This window comes from Rana temporaria, chromosome 1, assembly GCF_905171775.1.
Source record: "Rana temporaria chromosome 1, aRanTem1.1, whole genome shotgun sequence".
Classification (NCBI taxonomy): domain Eukaryota; kingdom Metazoa; phylum Chordata; class Amphibia; order Anura; family Ranidae; genus Rana; species Rana temporaria.
Window position 1 is genome coordinate 684,893,904 of NC_053489.1, and position 21,251 is coordinate 684,915,154.

Consider the following 21,251-nt stretch of genomic DNA (forward strand, 5'->3'; position numbering starts at 1 on the left):
ACTTCTGTATTTCCCATACAGCAGAGTGCAGACTGGGAGGAGGAGGGAGGACAACAAGATTTTTATTTTTTTAATCCAAAAAGAAAAATCTGCAGAAGGGAAACTGAAGTGCAACGGAGACGGCCGGACTGAATGAAATGGTGACACGCTACACGGGGACAAAGAGCAAACTACAGGGCGTAAAAGGTGCTGCGTCGGCACAAATATTTCTCACTTCTGTTACTGAACCAAATTTCGTGTCTATGGGGGACCATCTCTGTGCTGCCACGGCCCGGGGGAGGTGCCAGGCTTTTATGATCCATGCCAGCAGCACTTGTAATAAAATATAAAAAATGAACATACATGAAATACAATGCAAAAAAATTATATATATATATATATATATATATATATATATATATATATATATATATATATATATATATATATTTTTTTTTTTTTCATTACAATTTAATAACTTTTTTTATTATTATTAATAATTATTTTTAACTTATTTTCTATTTATTTTGAGTCTAATAACATTTTTAAGTACGTTATTTTTTTTCTATTTGTTTTTATTATGATTATTTTTATTATTGCTTTTATATCTGTAGTTTGTATTTATATATATTTTCTGTAGTCTTTTTTATTATAGGATAAAAATTTTTTGCAAATACACAAAACTCTGTATGTATATAATTTTTTTTATATATATAAAATTATTTTTTGCATTGTATTTCATGTATGTTCATTTTGTTTTAATAGTGTGTGTATGTATAATATTATTTATATATATATATATATATATATATATATATACACACACACACACACACACACATATATATTATATACACACACACACACACACACACACACACACACACATTATATATATATATATACACACACACATACACATATATATACACACACACACACACATACATATATTACACATACATACACACACTACTGAAACAAAATAAACATGCATGAAATACAATGCAAAAAAATGTATTTATATATATATATATATCTCTATATCTATATCTATATCTACACACACATACATACATACACACACACAGTTTTGTGTATTTGCAAAAAAAATAAATCATGTAATCAAATAATAAAAAAGACTACAGAAAATATATAAATACAAACTACAGATATAAAAGCAAAAACAACAACAATAATAAAAACAAAAACAAATAGAAAAAAACATAAACGTACTTAAAAATATTAGACTCAAAATAAATATAGAAAATAAGTTAAAAATAAATAATAATAAAAAAATATATTATGTTATGATTAAATTGTAATGAATTTAATAAAATACATTAGTTTGACTACAATTTGATAATTATTTGTGTTTTATTTTCTATTATATATTTTATGTATTAAATCGTATTTATTTTATATTGCAATTTATTTCAGTTTTCATATGCTGATGAAGATTATCATCATCCATTTCTAAATTTGACACACACACACACACATACATACATATTAGTCAAATTAAAATGGATGATAATCTTTGTCATATAAAAAGTGAAATAAATTGCAATAAAAAATAAAATAAATTAAATTAAATACATAAAATATATAATAGAAAGTAAAAACACAAATAATAATAATCAAATAAAAATAAATTGTAATCAAACTAAATCATTTTGGAAAATATAAGCAGCAGTACATAATAAGTAATAAAAATAAAATAGAATTCAGAATTATTCAATTTTAAATACATTATCTGCCACCATCTGCCACGTGTGGAAGACGTGGACACATGGGGAACACAGAGAGCGGAGGCCACCGCTTCAGATTCCTAGACGATAAACAGCTCCCGAGCTTGTGGTCACATGACCCCGGGAGGTCTCACCTGCGGTCCGGTATCTTCTCAGCCAATCCGAAATCTCCCACCACGGCGGTGTATCCGCTGTCATCGTATCTCACCAGGCAGTTCTAGGAGAGACGGGGAGGCCGTCACCAAACATGTGAATATTAAATTACATCTCATGTACTCAACACACAGCCGATTGGTCCAGTACATCCGATTTCTAATAGGTGTGTGGCCCCCGTGTCATGGGGTCCCGGGACTAAATGTCAAAGGATTTAATACAGGTGGTTCTCAAAAAATTAGCATATTGTGATAAAGTTCATTATTTTCTGTAATGTACTGATAAACATTAGACTTTCATATATTTTAGATTCATTACACACAACTGAAGTAGTTCAAGCCTTTTTATTGTTTTAATATTGATGATTTTGGCATACAGCTCATGAAAACCCAAAATTCCTATCTCAAAGAATTAGCATATTTCATCCGACCAATAAAAGAAAAGTGTTTTTAATTAAAAAAAAAGTCAACCTTCAAATAATTCTGTTCAGTTATGCACTCAATACTTGGCCGGGAATCCTTTTGCAGAAATGACTGCTTCAATGCGGCGTGGCATGGAGGCAATCAGCCTGTGGCACTGCTGAGGTGTTATGGAGGCACTGCTGAGGTGTTATGGAGGCCCAGGATGCTTCGGTAGCAGCCTTAAGCTCATCCAGAGTGTTGGGTCTTGCGTCTCTCAACTTTCTCTTCCCAATATCCCACAGATTCTCTATGGGGTTCAGGTCAGGAGAGTTGGCAGGCCAATTGAGCACAGTAATACCATGGTCAGTAAACCATTTACCAGTGGTTTTGGCACTGTGAGCAGGTGCCAGGTCGTGCTGAAAAATTAAATCTTCATCTCCATAAAGCTTTTCAGCAGATGGAAGCATGAGGTGCTCCAAAATCTCCTGATAGCTAGCTGCATTCACCCTGCCCTTGATAAAACACAGTGGACCAACACCAGCAGCTGACATGGCACCCCAGACCATCACTGACTGTGGGTACTTGACACTGGACTTCAGGCATTTTGGCATTTCCCTCTCCCCAGTCTTCCTCCAGACTCTGGCACCTTGATTACCGAATGACATGCAAAATTTGCTTTCATCCGAAAAAAGTACTTTGGACCACTGAGCAACAGTCCAGTGTTGCTTCTCTGTAGCCCAGGTCAGGCGCTTCTGCCGCTGTTTCTGGTTCAAAAGTGGCTTGACCTGGGGAATGCGGCACCTGTAGCCCATTTCCTGCTCACGCCTGTACACGGTGGCTCTGGATGTTTCTACTCCAGACTCAGTCCACTGCTTCCGCAGGTCCCCCAAGGTCTGGAATCGGTCCTTCTCCACAATCTTCCTCAGGGTCCGGTCACCTCTTCTCGTTGTGCAGCGTTTTCTGCCACACTTTTTCCTTCCCACAGACTTCCCACTGAGGTGCCTTGATACAGCACTCTGGGAACAGCCTATTCGTTCAGAAATTCCTTTCTGTGTCTTACCCTCTTGCTTGAGGGTGTCAATGATGGCCTTCTGGACAGCAGTCAGGTCGGCAGTCTAAGGCTGGGTTCACACTACTACACTACTTTCATCCTACTTTGCTCTGCTACATTGGTCCTACATTTATCCTACATTGGTCCTACATCCATCCTACTTTCATGAACAGGATACTACTTTGGTCCGACTTCAATGATATTCAATGGGCCTGAAGTAGGATCAATGTAGGACCAAAAGTAGTACAGGGAGCATTTTCAAAGTCGGACCAACTTGTGTAGGACGCTACACGACGCTCTCATAGGGAAACATTGAACACAGAGCAAAGTAGGATGGAAGTAGTGTAGTAGTGTGAACCCAGCCTTACCCATGATTGCGGTTTGGAGTAATGAACCAGGCTGGGAGTTCTTAAAAGCCTCAGGAATCTTTTGCAGGTGTTTAGAGTTAATTAGTTGATTCAGATGAAGAGCTCGTTTAGAGAACCTTTTCATGATATGCTAATTTTTTGAGATAGGAATTTGGGGTTTTCATGAGCTGTATGCCAAAATCATCAATATTAAAACAATAAAAAGGCTTGAACTACTTCAGTTGTGTGTAATGAATCTAAAATATATGAAAGTCTAATGTTTATCAGTACATTACAGAAAATAATGAACTTTATCACAATATGCTAATTTTTTGAGAACCACCTGTATAATCAAGCCCAGCATCCACCCAGTGTACCACACATTATATAATCAAGCCCAGCACCTACCCAGTGTACCACACATTATATAATCAAGCCCAGCATCTACCCAGTGTACCACCCATTATATAATCAAGCCCAGCATCCACCCAGTGTACCACACATTATATAATCAAGCCCAGCATCCACCCAGTGTACCACACATTATATAATCAAGCCCAGCATCTACCCAGTGTACCACCCATTATATAATCAAGCCCAGCATCCACCCAGTGTACCACACATTATATAATCAAGCCCAGCATCCACCCAGTGTACCACACATTATATAATCAAGCCCAGCATCCACCCAGTGTACCACACATTATATAATCAAGCCCAGCACCTACCCAGTGTACCACACATTATATAATCAAGCCCAGCATCTACCCAGTGTACCACACATTATATAATCAAGCCCAGCACCTACCCAGTGTACCACACATTATATAATCAAGCCCAGCATCTACCCAGTGTACCACCCATTATATAATCAAGCCCAGCATCCACCCAGTGTACCACACATTATATAATCAAGCCCAGCATCCACCCAGTGTACCACACATTATATAATCAAGCCCAGCATCTACCCAGTGTACCACCCATTATATAATCAAGCCCAGCATCCACCCAGTGTACCACACATTATATAATCAAGCCCAGCATCCACCCAGTGTACCACACATTATATAATCAAGCCCAGCATCCACCCAGTGTACCACACATTATATAATCAAGCCCAGCATCCACCCAGTGTACCACACATTATATAATCAAGCCCAGCATCCACCCAGTGTACCACCCATTATATAATCAAGCCCAGCATCCACCCAGTGTACCACCCATTATATAATCAAGCCCAGCATCCACCCAGTGTACCACCCATTATATAATCAAGCCCAGCATCCACCCAGTGTACCACCCATTATATAATCAAGCCCAGCACCTACCCAGTGTACCACACATTATATAATCAAGCCCAGCATCTACCCAGTGTACCACCCATTATATAATCAAGCCCAGCATCCACCCAGTGTACCACACATTATATAATCAAGCCCAGCATCCACCCAGTGTACCACACATTATATAATCAAGCCCAGCATCCACCCAGTGTACCACACATTATATAATCAAGCCCAGCATCCACCCAGTGTACCACACATTATATAATCAAGCCCAGCATCCACCCAGTGTACCACCCATTATATAATCAAGCCCAGCATCCACCCAGTGTACCACACATTATATAATCAAGCCCAGCATCCACCCAGTGTACCACCCATTATATAATCAAGCCCAGCACCTACCCAGTGTACCACACATTATATAATCAAGCCCAGCACCTACCCAGTGTACCACACATTATATAATCAAGCCCAGCACCTGCCCAGTGTACCACACATTATATAATCAAGCCCAGCATCTACCCAATGTACCACACATTATATAATCAAGCCCAGCACCTACCCAGTGTACCACCCATTATATAATCAAGCCCAGCATCTACCCAATGTACCACACATTATATAATCAAGCCCAGCACCTACCCAGTGTACCACCCATTATATAATCAAGCCCAGCATCTACCCAATGTACCACACATTATATAATCAAGCCCAGCATCTACCCAGTGTACCACACATTATATAATCAAGCCCAGCATCTACCCAGGGTACCACACATTATATAATCAAGCCCAGCATCTACCAAGTGTACCACTAAGCAGGCCACACATTATGTGTGGGCAACCCATTATATAATTAAGCTCGGTATCCACCTAGGTTACCAATAAGTGGGCCACACATGATACAATTGGACAGGACTGGTTGGGACTACACAGAGATCTTGATGTTTGGGGCCCCAGAAGACCCGAATGAATGAAAAAAGATGATAAGATGTCATCCAGAGCTATGATTGGGTGATCAGGAAGATACAGATTGTAAGGAACTTCCACAAACACACTGGATTACCTTGGAGGTGAGATCGCGATGAAAGACCCCCTTAGAGTGCAGGTAGCGCAGACCCCGAGCAATGTCCAGACTCAGCTTCACCCGTACAGACCACGAGAGGGGCTCCGAACTCTGCAGTAACTGCTCCAGGTTCCCGCCATTGATGTACTGCAAACACACATCATCGGTCAGGACAGATGTCCATACAACGTGACCTCACACCCAGCTACAGATCTCCATACAACGTGACCTCACACATCTACAGATCTCCATACAACGTGACCTCACACCCAGCTACAGATCTCCATAAAATGTGACCTCACACATCTACAGATCTCCATACAATGTGACCTCACACCCAGCTACAGATCTCCATACAATGTGACCTCACACCCAGCTACAGATCTCCATACAACGTGACCCCACACCCAGCTACAGATCTCCATACAACGTGACCTCACACCCAGCTACAGATCTCCATACAACGTGACCTCACACCCAGCTACAGATCTCCATACAACGTGACCTCATACACATCTACAGATCTCCATACAACGTGACTTCACACACACATCTACAGATCTCCATACAACGTGATCTCACACCCAGCTAGAGATCTCCATCCAACGTGACCTCACACCCAGCTAGAGATCTCCATCCAACGTGACCTCACACCCAGCTAGAGATCTCCATCCAACGTGACCTCACACCCAGCTACAGATCTCCATCCAACATGACCTCACACCCAGCTAGAGATCTCCATCCAACGTGACCTCACACCCAGCTAGAGATCTCCATCCAACGTGACCTCACACCCAGCTACAGATCTCCATCCAACGTGACCTCACACCCAGCTACAGATCTCCATCCAACGTGACCTCACACCCAGCTACAGATCTCCATCCAACGTGACCTCACAACCAGCTACAGATCTCCATCCAACGTGACCTCACACCCAGCTACAGATCTCCATACAACGTGACCTCACACACAACTACAGATCTCCATACAACATGACCTCACGCAGCTACAGATCTCCATACAACGTGACCTCACACCCAGCTACAGATTTACATACAACGTGACCTCACACCCAGCTACAAATCTCCATACAACGTGACCTCACACAGCTACAGATCTCCATACAACGTGACCTCACACCCAGCTACAGATCTCCATACAACGTGACCTCACACACAGCTACAGATCTCCATACAACGTGACCTCACACCCAGCTACAGATCTCCATACAACGTGACCTCACACACAGCTACAGATCTCCATACAACATGACCTCACGCAGCTACAGATCTCCATACAACGTGATCTCACACCCAGCTACAGATCTCCATACAACGTGACCTCCCACCCAGCTACAAATCTCCATACAACGTGACCTCACACCCAGCTACAAATCTCCATACAACGTGACCTCACACAGCTACAGATCTCCATACAACGTGACCTCACACCCAGCTACAGATCTACATACAACGTGACCTCACACCCAGCTACAAATCTCCATACAATGTGACCTCACACACAGCTACAGATCTCCATACAACGTGACCTTACACATCTACAGATCTCCATACAACGTGACCTCACACCCAGCTACAAATCTCCATACAACGTGACCTCACACCCAGCTACATATCTCCATACAACGTGACCTCACACCCAGCTACAGATCTCCATACAACGTGACCTCACACCCAGCTACAGATCTCCATACAACGTGACCTCACACCCAGCTACAGATCTCCATACAACGTGACCTCACACCCAGCTACAGATCTCCATACAACGTGACCTCACACATCTACAGATCTCCATACAACGTGACCTCACACCCAGCTACAGATCTCCATACAACGTGACCTCACACCCAGCTACAGATCTCCATCCAACGTGACCTCACACCCAGCTACAGATCTCCATACAATAATGTGACCTCACACACAGCCACACACACACACACACACACACAGGTAGAATGTCTCCAGCAATGATCGGTATTGAGAGTGGAGTACTCACCTCTGTCAGGGCATGAAGCTGCCCCTGATGCACACACACCCCCATGAACCTGAGAAAGAGAGAATGAGAGTCAGCAAGGAAATGGAGGTACATCTACATCTTATACTAGACTTACAGGACATGGGGGATAAACCTACCTCAAGAGGGACAGGACATGGGGGTAACCCTACCTCAAGAGGGACAGGATATGGGGGTAAACCTAACTCAAGGGGGTCCTGATATGGGGAGAGAGGGTATACCTACCTCAGTGGAAACAGTAGATTGGAGCCGATTTACCTCAGGGTTTTAAAACGTAGGGGGGGGGTATGGCTGACTTACGATGTAGGAGTCACAGAAAATGGAGGTACACCAAACTCAATTTAGGAAGTGGGTGCGACAGTATATGGGGGTGGAACACCTACCCGAGTATATTGGGGTGACAGAGTCGGTTCATCAGCTGGACCTCCCGCAGCATATTGGCACGATTGCTCATCATCTTGTTCATCTTCAGCACCATGATCTGTCCGGACTGACGATGGCGCACCTGCGGGAAGAGCGACAAAATCAACACAACGCCCTCAATTCCAACTCCCTCCTTCAACCAATCAAGTGTCCTTCACCTTCCTATATCTGATGACATCACTGACTGATGTAAAGGTTACAATGGAGGTAACAGATTCAGCAGCTCAGTCCCCCCGTCCAGTCCCCTCGCCCAGCAGCTCGGTCCCCCCGCCCAGCAGCTCAGTCCCCCCGTCCAGTCCCCTCACCCAGCAGCTCGGTCCCCCCGCCCAGCAGCTCGGTCCCCCCGCCCAGCAGCTCGGTCCTCCCGTCCAGTCCCCTCACCCAGCAGCAGCTCGGCCCTCCCGTCCAGTCCCCTCACCCAGCAGCAGCTCGGCCCTCCCGTCCAGTCCCCTCACCCAGCAGCAGCTCGGCCCTCCCGTCCAGTCCCCTCACCCAGCAGCAGCTCGGCCCTCCCGTCCAGTCCCCTCACCCAGCAGCAGCTCGGCCCTCCCGTCCAGTCCCCTCACCCAGCAGCAGCTCGGCCCTCCCGTCCAGTCCCCTCACCCAGCAGCAGCTCGGCCCTCCCGTCCAGTCCCCTCACCCAGCAGCAGCTCGGCCCTCCCGTCCAGTCCCCTCACCCAGCAGCAGCTCGGCCCTCCCGTCCAGTCCCCTCACCCAGCAGCAGCTCGGCCCTCCCGTCCAGTCCCCTCACCCAGCAGCAGCTCGGCCCTCCCGTCCAGTCCCCTCACCCAGCAGCAGCTCGGCCCTCCCGCCCAGTCCCCTCACCCAGCAGCAGCTCGGCCCTCCCGCCCAGTCCCCTCACCCAGCAGCAGCTCGGCCCTCCCGCCCAGTCCCCTCACCCAGCAGCAGCTCGGCCCTCCCGTCCAGTCCCCTCACCCAGCAGCTCAGTCCTCCCGTCCACTCCCCTCACCCAGCAGCAGCTCGGCCCTCCCGTCCAGTCCCCTCACCCAGCAGCAGCTCGGCCCTCCCGTCCAGTCCCCTCACCCAGCAGCAGCTCGGCCCTCCCGCCCAGTCCCCTCACCCAGCAGCAGCTCGGCCCTCCCGTCCAGTCCCCTCACCCAGCAGCAGCTCGGCCCTCCCGTCCAGTCCCCTCACCCAGCAGCTCGGCCCTCCCGTCCAGTCCCCTCACCCAGCAGCTCGGCCCTCCCGTCCAGTCCCCTCACCCAGCAGCTCGGCCCTCCCGTCCAGTCCCCTCACCCAGCAGCTCGGTCCTCCCGTTCCAGTCCCCTCACCCAGCAGCTCGGTCCTCCCGTTCCAGTCCCCTCACCCAGCAGCTCGGTCCTCCCGTTCCAGTCCCCTCACCCAGCAGCTCGGTCCTCCCGTCCAGTCCCCTCACCCAGCAGCTCGGTCCTCCCGTCCAGTCCCCTCACCCAGCAGCTCGGCCCTCCCGTCCAGTCCCCTCACCCAGCAGCTCGGTCCTCCCGTCCAGTCCCCTCACCCAGCAGGTCAGCCCTCCCGTCCAGTCCCCTCACCATTATCTATTTATACATATAAATGTTTTTAAACAGGAATACAATAATTTTTTGACTTCAAATATAAAATATATATAAATCTGCAGCAAAGACCAGAACAAGGGAAGAATTTAGTGAAAGAAATGTCACAGAGGTGGAACGGCAAGGGGTGCAGACAGAGGTGGAACGGCAAGGGGTGCAGACAGAGGTGGAACGGCAAGGGGTGCAGACAGAGGTGGAACGGCAAGGGGTGCAGACAGGGGCCCTTATGTCACATATCTAGCTGGAGACAACCCAGACTAATTGACAGAGAAGATCGGGGAGGTCAGGGAGAGAATTCCCGCACACGGCAGCCGGGAATTACATATTTATCAGATGGAGGTGCCAAAAGCAACAAGACCAATCCCGGTCATCCTTTGCAGCGCTGGGTGCCGGGATCAATTCCCGAATGTAATCTCCCCGCCTTCTCCTTTAATTAGAACCGGGACTGGCGGATATAAGAAGATCAGACAGAGTTTCACATTCCACGACCGATTCGCAGAGGAGCATTTGGAAGCTTAAAGTATTATCCAAGCCTAAGAACAAAGACGTCACTCATTGCGGCTTGGATAAAGTGGCTGCATTCGTTTTCTCTTTTCAGGCTTTATTTTTACATAGTGATCCTGCCAGTAATACACTTCCTGTCCTACGATGACAACGCTCACTATACTGTATCTATGGAGCAGCAGTGTTGTCACCCTACTGTAGAGATATGTAGATCCTGTAGTCCTAACACAGCCAAGTAAGAGGCTTCTCTACGCTGGGAAATAGGGGGTCACGCAAGAGACCTCTCCATGGGGGGGGGGTCACGCAAGATACCTCTTCATGGGGGGGGGGTCACGCAAGAGACCTCTCCATGGGGGGGTCACGCAAGAGACCTCTCCATGAGGGGGGGGTCACGCAAGAGACCTCTCCATGAGGGGGGGGGTCACGCAAGAGACCTCTCCATGAGGGGGGGGTCACGCAAGAGACCTCTCCAAGGGGGGGGGGGCACGCCAGAGACCTCTCCATGGGGGGGGGGGGGTCACGCCAGAGACCTCTCCATGGGGGGGGGGTCACGCCAGAGACCTCTCCATGGGGGGGGGGGGCACGCAAGAGAACTCTCCATGGGGGGGGGCACGCAAGGGACCTCTCCATGGAAGGGGTGGTGACATAGGACAGATGGGTCATGTAAAAGACCTCTCTCTCTCTCTAGGGGTGGGATGGACATTTAAGAGACCTCTCAATAAGGAGGGGGATCGTGTAAATGATTGGCTCCCAATATGTTTGCTGCAATTTTCTCCCATTTCCAACATAAATATCAGAAATATGGCAGTAATATAATGTGAGCTGCAATCAGAGGACTAGCAAGCATTCTTCTAATCTCTGTACGGTGGAATGTCCGTATCCCACATACAGTGCCGATCGATGTCCCTGTGTGAGGAATGCAGCTGCACTTTGCCCCCAGGTGACAGGCGGGTGGTGGCACCGCTGATAAGACAGGAATGTCAGGGGTGCAGCTCTCTGCCATTCCAATGTACAAAACACTAACACATGTACAACCACTACTACCCTTCAACCCCAGCCCCGCACCGACCCACCACTACTACCCTTCAACCCCAGCCCCGCACCGACCCACCACTACTACCCTTCAACCCCAGCCCAGCACCGACCCACCACTACTACCCTTCAACCCCAGCCCCGCACCGACCCACCACTACTACTACTACCCTTCAACCCCAGCCCAGCACCGACCCACCGCTACTACCCTTCAACCCCAGCCCCGCACCGACCCACCACTACTACTACTACCCTTCAACCCCAGCCCCGCACCGACCCACCACTACTACTACTACCCTTCAACCCCAGCCCTGCACCGACCCACCACTACTACCCTTCAACACCAGCCCCGCACTGACCCACCACTACTACCCTTCAACACCAGCCCCGCACCGACCCACCGCTACTACCCTTCAACCCCAGCCCAGCACGGACCCACCACTACTACCCTTCAACCCCAGCACCGACCCACCATTACCACCCTTCAACCCCAGCCCCGCACCGACACACCACTACTACTACTACCCTTCAACCCCAGCCCAGCACCGACCCACCACTACCACCCTTCAACCCCAGCCCCGCACCGACCCACCACTACCACCCTTCAACCCCAGCCCCGCACCGACCCACCACTACTACCCTTCAACCCCAACTTCCTCCATTTATATAGCTCTGACATATACCACAGTGCTGTACAGAGAACACTGAGCCAGTCACATCAGTCACTGTACCAGAGGAGCTTACACTCTAAAGGATCTGGGATCCAGCACCGAGGCTCAGTGTTTGTCTCGGTATTGGAAGGGTCTCTAAGCTCAGAGCCTTCAATGGATGATCCCAGGCTCAGCTCTTTCCTTATTAGTCCAGAGAGAGAGAGAGGGGTCTGTGTGACTCACAATTCAGAGCCATGTGCGAAACCCGACAGCTGAGCCGACGTCAGCGATTTACACTACGCAAGTCCGCTGGTCTCCCGAGAATATCACCATTCATCTGTATCCATCACCATCCCCACCCTACACACCATACTACTACTCCCATCATCTCCCGAGAATATCATTCATCTGCATCCACCACCATCCCCACCGTACTACTACTCCCATCATCTCCTGAGAATATCACCATTCATCTGTATCTATCACCATCCCCACCGTACTACTACAATCATCTCCCGAGAATATCACCATCAGCACCCTACACACCATACTACTACTCCCATCACCTCCCGAGTATATCATCATCTGTATCCACCACCATCCACACCATACTACTACTCCCATCATCTCTTGAGGATATCATCATTCATCTGTATCCACCGCCATCCCCATCCTACACACCACACTACTACTCCCATCATCACCAACCAGCTGCGATATTTCCATCTGTATCCACCACCATACTACTACTTCCATCATCTACAGAGTATATCATCACAACCAGCTGCGATATTTCCATCTCATCATCCGTATCCTCCACCACCCCCTCCCTAAACACTATACTACTACCATCATCTGTTTCCACCACACCACACTACTACTCCCATCATCTCCCGAGTATATCATTCATCTGTATCCACCACCATCCCCACCCTACTACTACTCCCATCATCTCCCGAGTATATCATTCATCTGTATCAACCACCATCCCCACCCTACTACTACTCCCATCATCTCCCGAGTATATCATTCATCTGTATCCACCACCATCCCCACCCTACTACTACTCCCATCATCTCCCGAGTATATCATTCATCTGTATCAACCACCATCCCCACCCTACTACTACTCCCATCATCTCCCGAGTATATCATTCATCTGTATCCACCACCATCCCCACCCTACTACTACTCCCATCATCTCCCGAGAATATCATTCATCTGTATCCACCACCATACTACTACTCCCATCATCTCCTGAGAATATCATCATTCATCTGTATCCACCACCATCCACACCCTACTACTACTCCCATCATCTCCCGAGAATATCACCATCCCCACCCTACTACTGCTCCCATCATCTCCCGAGTATATCATTCATCTGTATCCGCCGCCACCCCAACCCTACTACTACTCCCATCATCTCCCGAGATATCTATCCCGTGTCTCCGTGCGCCCCCACCTCCCTCGCTGCACGATCGCGGCGGGCCCAGCGCCCGCCGGTAATTGAGCCCGCGGCTTTGCGGCCTTCTGCAGGCCTAAGCTTCCTTCTGTGGTCTGGCGCCATCTGGTGGTGTAAAAAAGCTGTTCTAATGTGTTTTTCACTGCCATCTCCTTCCCTCTAATTAGATCCCCCAAACATTATATATATTTTTTATTCTAACACCCTAGAGAATAAAACGGCGGTCGTTGCAATACTTTCTGTCACACCGTATTTGCGCAGCGGTCATACAAGTGCACTTTTTTGGGGAAATAATATATATATTTTTTTTATTAACCACTTGAGACCCAGAGGACGTCCTCGCTTTGTGCAGTGATATCTGAAGGATGGGTGCAGCTGCAGGCATCATTCAGATATCGCCGTCTTCAGCCGGCGATTCTCTGCACCAGAAGAACGATCAAAGCGGCGGTTCCGCCACTCGTTCGTTCTTCTAGGCAGCGGGAGGGGACGTCCCCCCCTCCCGCCGCCATCCGGTGCTTCTCCGGGCTCTCCCGTGCCATCGGGGGCCCGGAGAGCGAATCGGCCGGCGCTCGTTGGTGAAGCATAGAGGTGACTGGTGACCAGACGGCCACAGTCATCTCTATGACCGTCGGAGGACCGGGCGCGACGTTATGACGTCACGCCCGGTACCCGGAAGTAAACAAAGCCGCAATTGCGGCTGTCGGCATGTAATCAGTGATTTTTTTTCCCACCAATTTCATGCTTGTAAGCCTGGAGGAGAGATGTGGGGGGAGGGGAAGGTCTTATTGACCCCGCCTCTCTCCATAAAGAGGACCTGTCACACTGATTCCTATTACAAGGGATGTTTACATTCCTTGTAATAGGAATAAAAGTGATAAAAAAATAAATAATGTAAAAAAAAATAAAAAAAAGTAAAAAAAATAAATAATAAAAATTAAAATTAAAAACGCCCCTGTCCCGGTCGCTCGCGTGCAGAAGCGAACGCGCATGCAAGTCCCGCCCACATATGTAAACACTGTTCAAACCCCACATGTGAGGTATCGTCGCGTGCGTTCGAGCGTGTGCAACAATTCTCGCACTAAACCTCCTCTGTAACTCAAAAATAGTAACCTGTAAAAAAAAAATTTAAGCGTCGCCTATGGAGATTTTTAAGTACCAAAGTTTGGCGCCATTCCATGAGTGTGCGTTATTTTAAAGTGTGACATGTTAGGTATCTATTTACTCCGTGTAACATCGTCTTTCACATTATAAAAAAAAATTGGGCTAACTTTACTGTTTTGTTATTTTTTAACTCATGAAACTGTTTTTTTTCCCCTAAAAAAAGGCGTTTGAAAAATTATTGCGCAAATACCGTGCGAGGAAAAAAAAAGTTGCAATGACCACCATTTTATTCCCTAGGGTGTCTGCTAAAAAAATATATAATGTTTGGGGCTTCTGATTAATTTTCTAGCAAAAAAATTGTGATTTTTGCATAAAAGGAGAAAAGTGCCAGAATAGGCCCGGTAACGAAGTGGTTAAAAAAAAGTGTAAGACAACAGTAAAGTTAGCCCAATTTTTGGCGGGACGGGGTGCGTTTTCTGGCTCCCAACTTTTTCAGCTGGCTCCTAGATTCCAAGCAAATTTGTCAAACCCCTGGTTTAACTAGGCTTACTCTGTATCTTATTATTATAAGTGGTTTATCTGTACTTCCGTCTCGGTCTGATTCATGGTTTCTGACACATCCTCTATATAAGGTCCCCCTCGTATCTTCCCACCCCGACACATTACACTGTGCTGTATACAGAGAGACCACGTGACAGAGCAGGGAAATGCCATTCCACGCCAAGTATTGCCAACCATTGGAGGCGGAGAGGAGTCGTCAGTATCCAGGTTTCCATGTCCCCGGGCCGATTCTCATAATTACTATACATACAGTTCCTCCTGTTTCTAGGAATGGTTTACGTTGACATTTGCCTCCTGGGTAACTCAGGCAGCCATATTTATAGCTCTGAGATGACGCCACAGAGACTTCACGCCAGAGGAGTCTCTAAATAGAGCCGATTCAATAATCGTGGCCTGAAGAACATACGGTAAGGTGTCAATGGGCTTCTACATTCACATATCAGTCTATAGGGACTGAAAAACCCACCTCAAAAAAGCAGGCTAACTGTGTGGGCCAGGGGGCCAGCAAACTGCGTGGGCCAGAAAACTGCGTGGGCCACAAGACACAGGGTCCAGGAACCAACTCCACCGTGGGCCACAAGACACAGGGTCCAGGAACCAACTCCACCGTGGGCCACAAGACACAGGGTCCAGGAACCAACTCCACCGTGGGCCACAAGACACAGGGTCCAGGAACCAACTCCACCGTGGGCCACAAGACACAGGGTCCAGGAACCAACTCCACCGTGGGCCACAAGACACAGGGTCCAGAAACCAACTCCACCGTGGGCCACAAGACACAGGGTCCAGGAACCAACTCCACCTTGGGCCACAAGACACAGGGTCCAGGAACCAACTCCACCGTGGGCCACAAGACAGGGTCCAGAAACCAACTCCACCGTGGGCCACAAGACACAGGGTCCAGGAACCAACTCCACCGTGGGCCACAAGACACAGGGTCCAGGAACCAACTCCACCATGGGCCACAAGACACAGGGTCCAGGAACCAACTCCACCGTGGGCCACAAGCCACACAGGGTCCAGGAACCAACTCCACCGTGGGCCACAAGCCACACAGGGTCCAGGAACCAACTCCACCATGGGCCACAAGACACAGAGTCCAGGAACCAACTCCACCGTGGGCCACAAGACACAGGGTCCAGGAACCAACTCCACCGTGGGCCACAAGACACAGGGTCCAGGAACCAACTCCACCATGGGCCACAAGCCACACAGGGTCCAGGAACCAACTCCACCGTGGGCCACAAGCCACACAGGGTCCAGGAACCAACTCCACCATGGGCCACAAGACACAGAGTCCAGGAACCAACTCCACCGTGGGCCACAAGACACAGGGTCCAGGAACCAACTCCACCGTGGGCCACAAGACACAGGGTCCAGGAACCAACTCCACCATGGGCCACAAGCCACACAGGGTCCAGGAACCAACTCCACCATGGGCGACAAGACACAGGGTCCAGGAACCAACTCCACCGTGGGCCACAAGACACAGGGTCCAGGAACCAACTCCACCATGGGCCACAGGGTCAAAGAACCAACTCCACCATGGGCCACAGGGTCAAAGAACCAACTCCACCATGGGCCACATGGCACAGGCCCAGCAACCAAACCCACCATGGGCCACATGGCACAGGCCCAGCAACCAAACCCACCATGGGCCACATGGCACAGGCCCAGCAACCAAACCCACCATGGGCCACATGGCACAGGCCCAGCAACCAAACCCACCATGGGCCACATGGCACAGGCCCAGCAACCAAACCCACCATGGGCCACATTACATATGCAGGCTGTAGTTCCTGCTTAGGCTTGCACCATGCAAAGCTGGTCATACACTATACAGATCGTACAATCTTTTTAAGATCTGGATTGTACGGTCAGATTGCACAGTGTACGGCCAGGAAAGGTAAAAGCACCAATCAGCATAGCCAGACTGACACGCCAACTACCTGCCCAATAAACAGCCAGGATATGAGGGGCTCAGACTCGCTGCAGCTTCTAATAAAACGTGAGAAGCTCACAGTGTGCGGTGAAATCGGAGGAAGTTATGCGAGTACAGAAGAGCCTGGAGCTCAGATTTGAGAGTACCCCTCCCCCTCCGTGCCCGGCACTTGGCGTTGGTTCAGCATTAATAGCAGGCTGTTCTTCGTGTCCTTCCAGGATATAAAAAACCCGTGAAGAGCAGTTATTTCCTAGGTTGTTATTATGACGCTTTTTGTGGCTTAGTAACCTGCATTCACCGCACTCTGCCATCGACGTCCCCGGAGAGCTCACCTGTAATCACCTCGACACAAATCATTCCACCACCGAAGACGTTCCCCTGCCCACTATATGTGGCGCCCATTACTACCAGTGTGAGGCACCATAATAGGATCTCCCCTCGTTTTCCTCCTACTGCCCCCCATGTGTGCCGGCCCTTTAATAAGAGTGTCAAGGTGGCCGGAGATCAATGCTATCTGTACAAAGCAAAGGTGGAGCCCGTCTGAGGGCGCAGCTACAATGCCAGAGCTGATAAAAGCCCAGTGTGGCCCCTGTGTGTGTGTGTATAGGAGGGTGAGGTGACCGCCAGCAGCAGATACATGGGCAGGGTGGGGGCCCAGGCATAAAATCCCTCAGTGCTCCGAGGTCTGCAGTCTAAGACCCGAGTGACAGAGGACCCAGGTGGTCCGGGATCTACAGATTTGATGGTGGGCCCCATTATGGTGTATGAAGTCTAGGTGGTCATTATCCAGGTGGTCAGGGGTCTACAGATGTTATGGTGGGCCATATTATGGTGTATGAAGTCTAGGTGGTCATTATCCAGGTGGTCAGGGGTCTACAGATGTGATGGTGGGCCATGATATGGCGTATGAAGTCTAGGTGGTCTTGGATCTACAGATGTGATGGTGGGCCCTATTATGGTGTATGAAGTCTAGGTGGTCATTATCAAGGTGGTCAGGGGTCTACAGATGTGATGGTGGGCCCTATTATGGTGTATGAAGTCTAGGTGGTCATTATCTAGGTGGTCCAGGATCTACAGATGTGATGGTGGGCCCCATTATGGTGTATGAAGTCTAGGTGGTCATTATCAAGGTGGTCAGGGGTCTACAGATGTGATGGTGGGCCATGATATGGCGTATGAAGTCTAGGTGGTCATTATCTAGGTGGTCCGGGGTCTTCAGACATGATGGTGGGCCATGATATGGCGTATGAAGTCTAGGTGGTCATTATCCAGGTGGTCAGGGGTCTTCAGAAATGATGGTACCCTTTAATGCTCTGAAAGTAGCCTGGGGTCTCGGTGATGAAAGCCCGGGTGGTCAGGAATCTGCCGCTCAATTCCGTTAATGAAGCTTGATATTTGAGTGGTGGTGGCCAAGGTGGCCAGGAGTCTGCAAAACCCGATGGTGCCCTGTAGAGAGTTCTGTAGAGAGCAGGAATGTCCAAAGTTCGGCCCGTGTTATACGCCGATAAATCCGGTATATCCGAAAAAACAACCAAGCCCATCTCTTCACCACACACAGCCACAAAGGCAGGAGAATTCTTGGTGGGCATTGTGTATTAGTCGCTCGAACACACTTAGACCGAATTTTAATGGTTCACAGAATGTTGGGCAAAATGGTCGGCCCTCACGCACGTTCACTTCATCAAATCTGTCCCTTTTTGAAAAAAGTTTGGACGCCCCTGGTATAGAGTATGAAGTGTAGGTGGTGGTGACCTAGGTGGTCAGGGGTCTGCAGACAGGTGAAAACATCCCACAGGCCAGAGAGCACCCCTTGGTGCTCAGAGACCAGTGTGGTGTTGGTGGGGGGGGCCCCCATTAGGGGCATGTGTTATGCTGGTGGGGGGGGGGCCCCCCCATCAGGAGCCCGTGTGGTGCTGGTGAGGGGGGGCAACCAGGGGCCCGTGTGGTGCTGGTGAGGGCAACCAGGGGCCCGTGTGGTGCTGGTGAGGGCAACCAGGGGCCCGTGTGGTGCTGGTGAGGGCAACCAGGGGCCCGTGTGGTGCTGGTGAGGCAACCAGGGGCCCGTGGGGTGCTGGTGAGGGCAACCAGGGGCCCGTGTGGTACTGGTGAGGGGGGGGGGGCAACCAGGGGCCCGTGTGGTACTGGTGAGGGGGGGGGGGCAACCAGGGGCCCGTGTGGTGCTGGTGAGGGCAACCAGGGGCCCATGTGGTACTGGTGAGGGCAACCAGGGGCCCATGTGGTACTGGTGAGGGCAACCAGGGGCCCATGTGGTACTGGTGAGGGGGGGGGGGCAACCAGGGGCCCGTGTGGTGCTGGTGAGGGGGGCAACCAGGGGCCCGTGTGGTGCTGGTGAGGGCAACCAGGGGCCCATGTGGTACTGGTGAGAGGGGGGGGCAACCAGGGGCCCATGTGGTACTGGTGAGGGGGGGGGGGGGCAACCAGGGGCCCGTGTGGTGCTGGTGAGGGGGGCAACCAGGGGCCCGTGTGGTACTGGTGAGGGGGGCAACCAGGGGCCCGTGTGGTGCTGGTGAGGGGGGCAACCAGGGGCCCGTGTGGTGCTGGTGAGGGGGGGCAACCAGGGGCCCGTGTAGTGCAGGTGAGGGGGGGCAACCAGGGGCCCGTGTGGTGCTGGTGAGGGGGGAGCAACCAGGGGCCTGTACTCCGTCTATCATATGTAGAGAAGGGAGGACGATGTGGCCTGTAGTAACCTTGGAGTGTGGAAGAGAGCCAGGAGCTGAAATAACAGCGAGAGAGCGAGGGAGGGAAATGTACCGACATAAACAGATATGACAAGGAGGGTTCCTGAAAGGAAGAGCAGAAGCTGGAGGGCCCGTCTGGGGTCACAGGAGGGGCCCACCTCTGAAATAAGAAGAGACTACGACACAAAAACAAAGCCGACACTTTATTATTAAATTCCACTGAACACCAAATCATCTTTATTATCTGTAACCAGAAAGACGGAGGGAGAGATCTGTAAATAGAACCCAATGTAGCCTGGAGGCATCTCCAGCACTTCCCTCATCCATAGGAGGCGAGGCATCTCCACCACTTCACCCATCCATAGGAGGCGAGGCATCTCCACCACTTCCCTCATCCATAGGAGGCGAGGCATCTCCACCACTTCCCTCATCCATAGGAGGCGAGGCATCTCCACCACTTCCCTCATCCATAGGAGGCGAGGCATCTCCACCACTTCCCTCATCCATAGGAGGCGAGGCATCTCCAGCACTTCCCTCATCCATAGGAGGCGAGGCATCTCCAGCACTTCCCTCATCCATAGGAGGCGAGGCATCTCCAGCACTTCCCTCATCCATAGGAGGCGAGGCATCTCCAGCACTTCCCTCATCCATAGGAGGCGAGGCATCTCCAGCACTTCCCTCATCCATAGGAGGCGAGGCATCTCCACCACTTCCCTCATCCATAGGAGGCGAGGCATCTCCACCACTTCCCTCATCCATAGGAGGCGAGGCATCTCCACCACTTCCCTCATCCATAGGAGGCGAGACATCTCCACCACTTCCCTCATCCATAGGAGGCGAGGCATCTCCACCACTTCACTCATCCATAGGAGGCGAGGCATCTCCACCACTTCCCTCATCCATAGGAGGCGAGGCATCTCCACCACTTCCCTCATCCATAGGAGGCGAGGCATCTCCACCACTTCCCTCATCCATAGGAGGCGAGGCATCTCCACCACTTCCCTCATCCATAGGAGGCGAGGCATCTCCACCACTTCACTCATCCATAGGAGGCGAGGCATCTCCACCACTTCCCTCATCCATAGGAGGCGAGACATCTCCACCACTTCCCTCATCCATAGGAGGCGAGGCATCTCCACCACTTCACTCATCCATAGGAGGCGAGGCATCTCCACCACTTCACTCATCCATAGGAGGCGAGGCATCTCCACCACTTCACTCATCCATAGGAGGTGAGGCAACGACGAGACCCCAC

The 21,251-nt window shown here is 49.9% G+C and overlaps 1 protein-coding gene across 1 annotated transcript in view; it reads right to left on the minus strand.

The window, feature by feature from the left end:
• Positions 1-21,251, minus strand: part of LOC120924700 (dual specificity testis-specific protein kinase 1-like) — a 55,928-nt gene that overhangs the window by 13,010 nt on the left and 21,667 nt on the right. Inside the window, exons 2-5 of the mRNA XM_040335710.1 lie at positions 8,451-8,572; positions 8,050-8,098; positions 6,034-6,180; positions 1,865-1,947 (exon numbers count right to left, since the gene is read on the minus strand). Of these exons, the coding sequence (XP_040191644.1) occupies positions 1,865-1,947; positions 6,034-6,180; positions 8,050-8,098; positions 8,451-8,572 (401 nt within the window). The remainder of the gene's footprint in view (positions 1-1,864; positions 1,948-6,033; positions 6,181-8,049; positions 8,099-8,450; positions 8,573-21,251) is intronic.